This window comes from Hyperoodon ampullatus (genome assembly GCF_949752795.1).
Source record: "Hyperoodon ampullatus genome assembly, chromosome: 6".
Lineage (NCBI taxonomy): Eukaryota > Metazoa > Chordata > Mammalia > Artiodactyla > Ziphiidae > Hyperoodon > Hyperoodon ampullatus.
In genome coordinates, this window is record NC_136919.1 from 56,989,827 (window position 1) to 57,002,296 (window position 12,470).

The 12,470-nt window shown below is 37.7% G+C and overlaps 1 protein-coding gene across 3 annotated transcripts in view; it reads right to left on the bottom strand.

Moving 5' to 3' along the window:
- FOCAD (focadhesin) overlaps window positions 1–12,470 on the bottom strand; it is a gene marked incomplete at its 5' end in the record, with an annotated part of 286,040 nt that overhangs the window by 254,565 nt on the left and 19,005 nt on the right. For 2 of the 3 annotated variants that reach the window (XM_079706945.1, XM_079706947.1), the window contains one exon: window positions 4,246–4,350. The exons of the other annotated variant lie outside the window; for it this stretch is intronic. In XM_079706945.1, the coding sequence (XP_079563071.1) occupies window positions 4,246–4,350 (105 nt within the window). The remainder of the gene's footprint in view (window positions 1–4,245; window positions 4,351–12,470) is intronic. 3 annotated transcript variants of the gene reach the window in all.

A 12,470-nucleotide genomic window follows, 5' to 3' on the forward strand; every position in this document is an offset into this window, starting at 1 on the left:
TGGATCATGTGGCAGTTCTATTCTTAATTTTTTGAGGAATCTCCAAACTGTTTTCCATAGTGGCTGCACCAATTTACCTTCCCACCAACAATATATAAAGGTTCCCTTTTCTCCATATCCTCTCCAACACTTATTTCTTGCCTTTTTGATAATAGCCATTCAAACGGGCATGATGTGATATCTCACTGTGGTTTTGATTTGCATTTCCTGTGCCTGTTGGCTATCTGTAGGTCTCCTTTGGAAAAATGTCTACCCAGATCCTCTGCCCATTTTTTAATCAGGTTATTTCATTTTTTGCTGTTGAGTTGTACAAGTTCTTTACATATTTTAGATATTAACCCCTTATTGGATATATGATTTGCAAGTGTCTTCTGGGTATTTATCAGAAGAATATGAAAACACTAATTCAAAAAGATATACGCACCCCAATATTCATCACAGCATTATTTACAACAGCCAAGATATGGAAACAACCTAAGTTACCCATTGATGGATGTATGGATAAAGAAGATGTGGTATATATGTACAATTAAATACTACTTAGCCATAAAAAAAGATGAAATCTTGCCATTTGCAACCCCTGGATGGACGTTGAGGGTAGTATGCTCAAGTGAAATGAGTCCAACGGAGAAAGACAAATACCATACGATTTCACTCACATGTGGAATATTAAAAATAAATAAACAAACAAAATAAACCACACAAAAGCAAACAAATAGATACCGAGAACAGATTAGTGATTACCAGAGGGGAAAGGAAGTAGGGGGAGGGAGAAACAGATAAATGGGATCAACTATACGGTGACAGATGGAAACTAAACTTTTTGTGGTGAGCATGCTGTAGTGTATATAGGTCAAAATATAATGTTGTACACATGAAACAGTAACATAAGCCAATGTTACCTCAATTTTTAAAAAAATTTTAATAAAAAATAAGATGACCACATATTCTGTTTTACTATAATTCAAATTAATCAGCTATTAGGACAAAAAGAAGTGAGAAACACTTAAAATCCAACTATATAGTAGCAGAGTCCTTAATACCATAAAAACACAGATGAGTTTCATGCCCAGAAAGCTTATAATTATTTGTCATACTACTTCCATTTTAAATCAATCCTACGGCATAACCAGGGAACACCTTTCAGTGGAGTTCTAAGCTTCTCATATCCTTTTTATGCTTTCATACAGAGCTCATCAGCCTTCCTCTCCAAGGCTGGATGATATTGCTAACCAACATGTGGCAAAGAAGATTCTAAAACAGCATGACAATTTTATGCTTGACTCAGGCAATCATAGCTCTCTTGAGGGAAATCTGCTCTCCAGGCTCACCTCTCCTGTGTTTCTGCCCACAATCCCCCCTGGAGGAACTTAAGACTCTTATACACTCGATTACACTCTACTGATTTATAGTGCCAAACAGCCATTCACATAAGGGCCCTCCATAAACATTACTGGATTATGCCAACTCAGGTGATTGATTCTGGTCCTCTTAATGTGTCACCACTCTACAGACAAACCTTATATATCCAGTCTGATTTCAGCTCCTCAAACTAGGCTCCCTATCCACACCTTGCATCTATTTGTCTTCTGAAAACAAGACTGCAGTTAAAAGAACCAACTACTGGAGAAAACTAATTATAAATAGGAACACAGGTGAAACATTACAGGTAACTGAAAGTTTAGCACTTGCACACAGTGAGGACAATCAGTATGAAAATGACACTAACTCTGATTCTTCTGTGTGACAGAAAATTTCCTTCTATCATCATCAAAACTAGTGCTTCTTAAACTTAAATGTGCCTGTGAACTACCTGGAAAATCTTACTAAAATGTGGGCTCTAATTCAGATAATCTGAGATGGAGTCCGAGATTCTGCATTCCTAACAAGCTCCCAGGAACTGCTAATGCTGCTCATAGCTCTGCTACTTATAGTACGGTGGGGAAACAGCAGCATCAGCGTCAGTGTCATTGTCAGCGTCAGCATCACCTGGGAGCTTGTTAGACAAGAATCCTGAGTCCACCTTAGACCTAAGGAAAGAGAATCTGCCATTCAACAAGGTCTCAGGTGATCAGAATGCATAGTAGACAGCCGCTAACACACCATCTTATACTCACTGTCAATCAGAATTGCCTGGGACCTTTTTGAAACTACAAAAGCTTAGGCCTCATGGCAGAGAATCTGATTCAGTTGGTCTAGGGTATTTCATTGTTCCTATTTTTGTTGGTTTTTAGGCATACGCAGGTGGTTCTGAGCAGCCAGTGTTGAGAACCATTGAATTTAAAATACCCAACTGGGTGGAGGAAAATATAGAGCTACTGCTAATCAGTGAGGAATTTGAGGGAACGATGAAAATGTCCTAAAATTGGTTATTGCAATGGTTACATGACTCTGTGAATATACTAAAAACCATTGAATTGTACTTTAAATGAGTCAACTGTATGGTATATGAATTATTCTCAATAAAACTGTTATATAAAAATGTAAAACTTCAATAGCTTTCCTATTTTAAAATAGGTAAATAACTCCAACTGAACAACAATGAAGTGGAATTATTTCCCATCCTGGAACTCTGGCCCAAGAGGTTGAACTTCTTTCAAAAAAAGAGAACACAGATGCTTATACGACTCATCTAGAAACATTAAGTCCTGCTTATCTACTCCTTAGGTTCATTTCTGGTTAAGGTAATGCATATTTTAAAAAGAAAAGCCAATTTATCAATTTTGAAAACTTTCTCCTGCACACCCAAAGTTTCCATAGTATTTTCAAATAAATAAGTTTCCTTTTGCTTCCCCAATTTAAAATAAACCAAGTTAACTAATAAGTTAACAATGAATTAACTAATCCATTGTACTACATTCTTCCATCTTTTCTGTGGTTTTGAAAACATTCAAGAAACATGTGAAGAGGGACTTCCCTGGTGGTCCAGGGGTTAAGACTCCACGCTCCCAATGCAGGGGGCCCGGGTTCGATCCTGGTCAGGGAACTAGATCCCGTGTGCCACAACTAAGACCCAGCACAGCCAAATAAATAAATAAATTTTTTTTTAATTAATAAAAAATATATAAAATGCAAATCTGACCTTGTTTTTAAAAAGTGACTTAAAAAACTCTCGATAATGTGCTCATAAAAATAAAAATGATAAATAGCACTAAAATATCAGGAAAATTATACTCCAATAAAGACATTAAAAAAAAAATCAGGAAAGAGCACTGTAATATATGAGACACTGTTTACTTATTATCAAAAGGAAAGTACTATAAATATACGTAAGTAATAGGTACCACGTATTATTATACTTTGGAGAGGCACGCACAGCTTCTGATAGCTGTGGTGTCAAATGCTCAAAACTGCAGGTCTTGTATGCTCAAGCCAATGACAGTTCACAGGTATGATTTACTTTCCCTGTTGGATCGCCATAGCCTATGTAAGTCATTTTCCCCCAGAACCAGTGCCCTTGTTTATGGTCTCACGGTCTCATTCTTTTGAAACAGGCATATTCTAGATGCATCACTGAACAGAGTTTTCAGGACAATATACACTGGTTACATGGCATCTTCTGGGATCCCCTGCTCACTAAGGAGCCCCTCTCTTAAGAAATGACTTTCTAGGACCTTCAAGGCAATGGTTAAGGTCACCTTCAAAAGTAAGCATGACGCCTTCCCTTATCCAAACTCTCCCATAGAATCCAATATATTTCAACATAACTGTTGCTGTGTATATTTTCTTTTAAAATAATTCTACCATGTTACATTCTGTAGATGACAAAAAAAAAAGGCAAATCAATGCTCCTAAGTACTGACCTTGCGCTGGGTAATAACCCTTGGATAGTCCTCCTATTACTTTTTATAGTGAGGAAGTTTACCCTCCTGCCTAAACTAAGCCTTTCTGCTCTTAGTACAATGAAATGAGTACAATGAACTTAGTACAATGAAAACTGAGTTTTCATAGTATTGGGAAGATGGTTCTATATCCTAAAGCAAAGCAAATGACCTGAATTTTGGATAAAAGATTCCAATTCCAAGGAAACAACCCTGAAAGCCACGTTGGTGATACTCAGCATATAGTAGTCAACTCTATCTCAATCCTGACTCTTTGAAATACTAACTTCCGAGAGGGCAAGACTCACAGTCATTGCTGAGTTAAATATACTAATTCTTAATGGATTCGCATGTCTCAATTCATAACTTATTTAACAATTCACCAAAAAAAAAAAAGTTTCAAAAGAAAGGAGAAAAGGCATACCTAATATTATATATATCCTGAATATTCTTCTCTCCACCATGTCCTTCCTTAACAGCTTGCATTTGTAATAATTTCATAATGGCTTTTATCAAGCCGTGTGTATTCCTGTAAAGAAATATAACAACATGTCAAATGTTATAAAGTGAATATTCTAATCAGGTACTTAATCCTACCGCTTTTAAATAGTTGAACACTTGCCACCCACACTAAACAGGAGCCATCCACACACACCCAGCTTATTGCATAGCACAGCCAAGAATAGGCCTACAAGCTCCCATTCAACACATTGAAAGGAGGAGAAGTGGAGCCAAAGAATCAAACCACTAACCTATCAATCACCTCCATACATGCACTTGGGGGAAAATCAATCAGGAAAAAGGAAACACTAACCCACATAACTGCAGGCAGTGACCACATCAGTTACCCACACTGAATAATCAAGTCCTTCATTTATAAATATTAGCAGACCATGAATAATAACCATACATATGAAATGGAACAGCCACTCAAAAAAGTGGGCCAGGGGACCAATCAGAGAAAATAACCCCCATTAAAACAAAGTTAATGGAAGTGGGGAACAGAAATTTAAGTTTTCTCCTTATCCTCTGTAAGAGGCAGCAGGATAATAAATCAAAAAGAAGGCCTGCCCTTTTTTATTTTTTTGCCTGTTATTAATTATTTTAAATTGTGAAACAGGATTTTACTCCAGCATTACTGAGGTAAAACTGACAAATACAATTGTAATATAATGTGTACAACATGATTTACATGTACATTGTAAAATGGCTGCCATAATCAAGTTAATTAACACATCACTTCACATAGTTACTTTTTTTTTTTTTTTTGGTAAAAACGCTAAATACTCTCTTAGCAAATTTCAAGTACACAACACAGTATTGTTGACTACAGTTACCACATCGTACATTAGATCCTCAGAACTTATTCATTTTATAACTGGAAGTTTGTATCTTTTGACCAACCTCTCCCCATTTCTCCCACCCAGCCCCTGGCAGCAATATCTGTTCAACTTCTTTTTTTAGATTCCACATATAAGTGGTACCATCCAGTATTTATCTTCCTCTGTCTGGGTTATTTCACTTAGCACGATACCCTTCAGGTTCATCCACGTGGTCACAAATTACCCTGCCCTTTTTAAATAAGATGCTCCTTGGGAACAAAAAAGAAATCTTAGAAATAAAGATTACCTGTTAAATTTTTTTAAAGTAATATTTTTAAAATCATGGTTGTTCATATTTACGGATCATCTATTGTAAGCTAAGTACTCTCCTAAGAGCTTAACATGTATTGTGTCATTGCTATCTAGAAATCACTTTTAACAATCATCGACAGGAAGACACTGGAACTCACCAAAAAAGATACCCCACATGCAAAGACAAAGGAGAAGCCACAATGAGACGGTAGGAGGGGCGCAATCACAATGAAATAAAATCCCATAACTGCTTAGTGGGTGACTCACAAACCTGACAACACTTATACCACAGAAGTCCACCCACTGGAGTGACTGAGCCCCATGTCAGGCTTCCCAACCTGGGGGTCTGGCAACGGGAGGAGGAATTTCTAGAGAATCAGACTTTGAAGGCTAGCAGGATTTGATTGCAGGACTTCAACAGGACTGGGGGAAAAAGAGACTACACTCTTGGAGGGCACACACAAATTAGTGTGTGCATCAGGACCCAGGGGAAGGAGCAGTGACCCCAGGGGAGACTGAACCAGACCCACCTGCTAGTGTTGGAGGGTGTCCTGCAGAGGCGGGGGTTGGCTGTGTCTCACCATGAGGACAAGGACATGGGCAGCAGAAGTTCTGGGAAGTACTCCTTGGCTTAAGCCCTCCCAGAGTCTGCCATTAGCCCCACCAAAGAGCCCAGGTAGGCTCCAGTGTTGGGTCGCCTCAGGCCAAACAACCAACAGGGAGGGAACCCAGCCCCACCCATCAGCAGACAAGTGGATTAAAGTTTTACTGAGCTCTGCCCACCAGACCAACACCCAGCTCTACCCACTACCAGTCTCTCCAACCAGGAAACTTGCACAAGACTCTTAGATAGCCTCATCCACCAGAGGGCAGACAGGAAAAGCAAGAACTACAACCCTGCAGCCTGTGGGAAAAAAACCACATTCACAGAAAGATAGACAAGATGAAAAGGCAGAGGGCTATGTACCAGATGAAGGAACAAGATAAAACCCCAGAAAAAAAAAACTAAATGAAGTGGAGATAGGCAACCTTCCAGAAAAAGAATTCAGAATAATGATAGTGAAGATGATCCTGGACCTCAGAAAAAGAATGGAGGCAAAGGTCAAGAAGATGCAAGAAATGTTTAACTAAGACCTAGAAGAATTAAAGAACAACCAAACAGAGATGAACAATACAATAACTGCAAAGAAGAATACACTAGAAGGAATCAGTAGCAGAATAACTGAGGCAGAAGAATGGATAAGTGACCTGGAAGACAGAATGGTGGAATTCACTGCCATGGAACAGAATAAAGAAAAAAAATGAAAAGAAATGAAGACAGTCTAAGAGACCTCTGGGACAACATTAAACGCAACATTTGCATTTTAGGGGTACCAGAAGGAGAAGAGAGAGAGAAAGGACCCGAGAAAATATTTGAAGAGATTATAGTTGAAAATTTCCCTAACATGGGAAAGGAAATAGCCACCCAAGTGCAGGAAGCACAAAGAGTCCCATACAAGATAAACCCAAGGAGAAACATGACGAGACACACACTAATCAAATTGGCAAAACTTAAAGACAAAAAAAAATTATTGAAAGCAGAAAGGGAAAAACGACAAATAACATACAAGGGAACTCCCATAAGGTTAACAGCTGATTTCTCAGCAGAAACTCTACAGGCCAGAAGGGAGTGGCATGACATATTCAAAGTGATGAAAGGGAGGAAACTACAACCAAGATTACTCTACCCAGCAAAGATCTCATTCAGATTTTATTGAGAAATCAAAAGCTTTACAGAAAGCAAAAGCTAAGAGAATTCAGCACTACCAAACCAGCTCTACAACAAATGCTAAAGGAGCTTCTCTAAGTAGGAAACACAAGACAAGAAAAGGACCTACAAAAACAAACCCAAAACAATTAAGAAAATGGTAATAGGAACATACATATCGATAATTACCTTAAACGTGAATGGATTAAATGCTCCAACCAAAAGACACAGGCTCGCTGAACAGATACAAAAACAGGACCCATATATATGCTGTCTACAACAGACCCACTTCAGACCTAGGGACACATGCAGACTGAAAGTGAGGGGATGGAAAAAGATATTCCATGCAAATGGAAATCAAAAGAAAGCTGGAGTAGCAATACTCATATCAGATAAAATAGACTTTAAAATAAAGAATGCTACAAGAGACAAGGAAGGACACTACATAATGATCAGGGATCAATCCAAGAAGAAGATAGAACAATTATAAATATATATGCACCCAACATAGGAGCACCTCAATACATAAGGCAACTGCTAACAGCTATAAAAGAGGAAATCAGAAGTAACACAATAATAGTGGGGGATATTAACACCTCACTTACACCAATGGACAGATCATCCACACAGAAAATTAATAAGGAAACACAAGCTTTAAATGACACAAAAGACCAGATAGATTTAATTGATATTTATAGGACATTCCATCCAAAAACAGCAGATTACACTTTCTTCTCAAGTGCACACGGAACATTCTCCAAGACAGATCACATCTTGGGTCACAAATCAAGCCTCAGTAAATTTAAGAAAATTGAAATCATATCAAGCATCTTTTCTGACCACAACACTATGAGATTAGAAATCAATTACAGGGGGGCTTCCCTGCTGGCACAGTGGTTGAGAGTCCACCTGCCGATGCAGGAGACACGGGTTCATGCCCCGGTCCGGGAAGATCCCACATGCCACAGAGCGGCTAGGCCTGTGAGCCATGGCTGCTGAGCCTGCATTTCTGGAGCCTGTGCTCCGCAACGGGAGAGGCCACAACAGTGAGAGGCCCGCGTACCGCAAAAAAAAAAAAAAAAAAGAAATCAATTACAGGGAAAAAAACACAAACACATGGAGGCTAAACAATACATTACTAAACAACCAAGAGATCACTGAAGAAATCAAAGAGGAAATCAAAAACTACCTAGAGACAGATGACAATGAAAACACGACAATCCAAAACCTATGGGATGCAGCGAAAGCAGTTCTACGAAGGAAGTTTATAGCAATACAATCCTACCTCAAGAAACAAAAAACATCTCAAATAAATAACCTACCTTACACCTAAAGGAACTAGAGAAAGAAGAACAAACAAAACCCAAAGTTAGTAGAAGGAAAGAAATCATAAAGATCAGAGCGGAAATAAATGAAATAGAAACAAAGAAGACAATAGCAAAAATCATTGAAACTAAAAGCTGGTTCTTTGAGAAGATAAACAAAATTGATAAATCATTAGCCAGATTCATCAAGAAAAAGAGGGTGAGGACTCAAATCAATAAAATTACCAATGAAAAAGGAGAAGTTACAACAGACACCGCAGAGATACAAAACATCCTAAGAGACGACTACAAGCAACTCTATGCCAATAAAATGGACAATCTGAAGAAATGGACAAATTCTTAGAAAGGTATAACCTTCCAAGACTGAATCAGGAAGAAATAGAAAATATGAACAGACCAATCACAAGGAATGAAATTGAAACTGTGATTAAAACTCTTCCAACAAACAAAAGTCCAGGACCAGATGGCTTCACAGGTGAATTCTATCAAACATTTAGAGAACAGCTAACACCCATCCTTCTCAAATGCTTCCAAAAAATTGCAGAGGAAGGAACACTCCCAAACTCATTCTATGAGGCCACCATCACCCTGATACCAAAACCAGACAAAGATACTACAAAAAAAAATTACAGACCAATATCACTGATGAACATAGATGCAAAAATCCTCAACAAAATACTAGCAAACAGAATCCAACAACACGTTAAAAGGATCATACACAATGATCAAGTGGGGTTTATCCCAGGGATGCAAGGATTCTTCAATATATGCAAATCAATCAATGTGATATACCATATAAACAAACTGAAGAATAAAAACCATATGATCATCTCAACAGATGCAGAAAAAGCTTTTGACAAAATTCAACACCCATTTATGATAAAAACCCTCCAGAAAGTGGGCATAGAGGGAACCTACCTCAACATAATAAAGGCCATATATGACAAACCCACAGCAAACATCATTCTCAATGGTGAAAAACTGAAAACATTTCCTCTAAGATCAGGAACGAGACAAGGATGTCCACTCTCTCCACTATTATTCAACATAGTTTTGGAAGCCTTAGTGACGGCAATTAGAAAAGAAAAAGAAATTAAAGGAATATAAACTGGAAAAGACGAAGTAAAACTGTCACTGTTTACAGATGACATGATACTATACATAGAGAATCCTAAAGATGCCACCAGAAAACTACTAGAGCTAATCAATGAATTTGGTAAAGTTTCAGGATACAAAATTAATGCACAGAAATCTCTTGCATTCCTATACACTAATGATGAAAAATCTGAAAGAGAAATTAAGGAAACACTCCCATTTACCGTTGCAACAAAAAGAATAAAATACCTAGGAATAAACCTACATAGGGAGACAAAAGACCTGTATGCAGAAAACTATAAGACACGGCTGAAAGAAATTAAATATGATACAAACAGATGGAGAGGTATACCATGTTCTTGGATTGGAAGAATCAATATTGTGGAAATGACTGTACTAACCAAAGCAATCTACAGATTCAATGCAATCCCTATCAAATTACCAATGGCATTTTTTACGGAACTAGAACAAAAAAATCTTAAAATTTGTATGGAGACACAAAAGACCCCAAATAGCCAAAGAAGTCTTGAGGGAAAAAAATGGAGCCGGAGGAATCAGACTCCCTGACTTCAGACTATACTACAAAGCTACAGTCATCAAGACAATATGGTACTGGCACAAAAACATAAATATAGATCAATGGAACAGGATAGAAAGCCCAGAGATAAACCCACGCACCTATGGTCAACTAATCTATGACAAAGGAGGCAAGGATATACAATGGAGAAAAGACAGTCTCTTCAGTAAGTGGTGCTTGGAAAACTGGACAGCTACATGTAAAAGAATGAAATTAGAACACTCCCTAACACCATACACAAAAATAAACTCAAAATGGATTAGAGACCTAAATGTAAGACCAGACACTATAAACCTCTTAGACGAAAACATAGGAAGAACACTCCTTGACATAAGTCACAGCAAGATCTTTTTTTATCCACCTCCTAGAACAATGGAAATAAAACCAAAAATAAACAAATGGAACCTAATGAAATTTAAAAGCTATTGCAAAGCAAAGGAAACTACAAACAAGATGAAAGGACAACCCTCAGAATGGGAGAAAATATTTGCAAACGAATCAACGGACAAAAGATTAATCTCCAAAATATATAAACAGCTCATGTAGCTCAATATTAAAAAAACAAACAACCCAATCCAAAAATGGGCAGAAGATCTAAATAGACATTTCTCCAAAGAAGACATACAGATGCCCAAAAAGCACATGAAAATCTGCTCAACACCACTAATTATCAGAGAAACACAAATCAAAACTACAATGAGGTATCACCTCACACCAGTTAGAATGGGCATCATCAGAAAATCTACAAACAACAAATGCTGGAGAGGGTGTGGAGAGAAGGGAAACCTCCTGCACTGTTGGTGGGAATGTAAATTGATACAGCCACTATGGAGAACAGTATGGAGGTTCCTTAAAATACTAAAAATAGAACTACCATATGACCCAGCAATCCCACTACTGGGCATATACCCTGAGAAAACCATAATTCAAAAAGAGTTATGTACCACCATGTTCACTGCAGCTCTGTTGACAATAGCCAGCTCATGGAAGCAACCTAAATGCCCATCGAGAGACGAATGGATAAAGAAGATGTGGTACATATATATACAATGGAATATTACTCAGCCATAAAAAGGAATGAAATTGAGTCATTTGTAGAGACGTGGATGGATCTAGAGACTGTCATACGGAGTGAAGTAAGTCAGAAAGAGAAAAACGAATATCGTATATTAACGCATATATGTGGAACCTAGAAAAATGGTACAGATGAACTGGTTTGTAGGGCAGAAACTGAGACACAGATGCAGAGAACAAACATATGGACACTAAGGGGGGAAAGTGGTGGCGGGGGGGTGATGAATTGGGAGATTGGGATTGACGTGTATACACTGATATGTATAAAATGGATAACTAATAAGAACCTGCTGTTTAAAAAAATAAATTTAATTTAATTAAAAAAAAAACAAAAAGAAATCACTTTTAACTTCATCTCCAGCCAAGACAAGACCTGGACTTAATTAATTGATATCTTTTGGGGCAATTACATGAGATGTTATTTAGTGTACGCTTTTATGGCATTTAAAATTTTACAACTTATAAAAGGTTTGGTCGCACTGTCCCATACAGTAGCCAATGGCCACATGTGGCTACTGAGCACTTGTAATGTGGCTAATCCACATTGGGATGTGCTGTCGTGTAAAATACACGCTGAATTTAAAAGACTTAGAACACAAAAAAGACTGTAAAATATCGTGTAATTTTTTATACTGATTACATATTGAAATAATATATTTGAAATGTGGGGTTACATAAAATATATTATTAAAGTTAATATCAACCATTTCTTTTTACTTTTTAATACAGCTACTAGAAAATTTTGAATTATAAATGTGGCTCACAGTTGTGGCTCATAGTACAATATATTTCTATTTCACAGCACTGCTGGAGACACTCACATGGTTTGTTTCCTAAGTGGATTCTTTGGTGAGCAGTGAGGTTTCTCTTGCAGTTGAAGCATTTCCCACAATCTATACAACAGTATGTTTTCTTATTCACATGGATCCTCTTATGACCATGCAGTGCAGATTCATGAATGAGTGTTTTGTGACAGATATCACATGTGTATGGTTTCTCTCCTGTGTGGATCCTCTGGTGAAGACAGAGGCCCCAACACTGCATGAAGCCTGTTCTCTAAGATTCTCTTTCCTGTGTGTGTTCTCTGCTGGATGTCAAACTGAGGTTCAGCTTTTCTCACATACTCTGCATTGGTATTGTGTCAATTCTACTTTGCCTTCATCAAAAATATGGCTAGTTAATTCCACTGTGACTCAA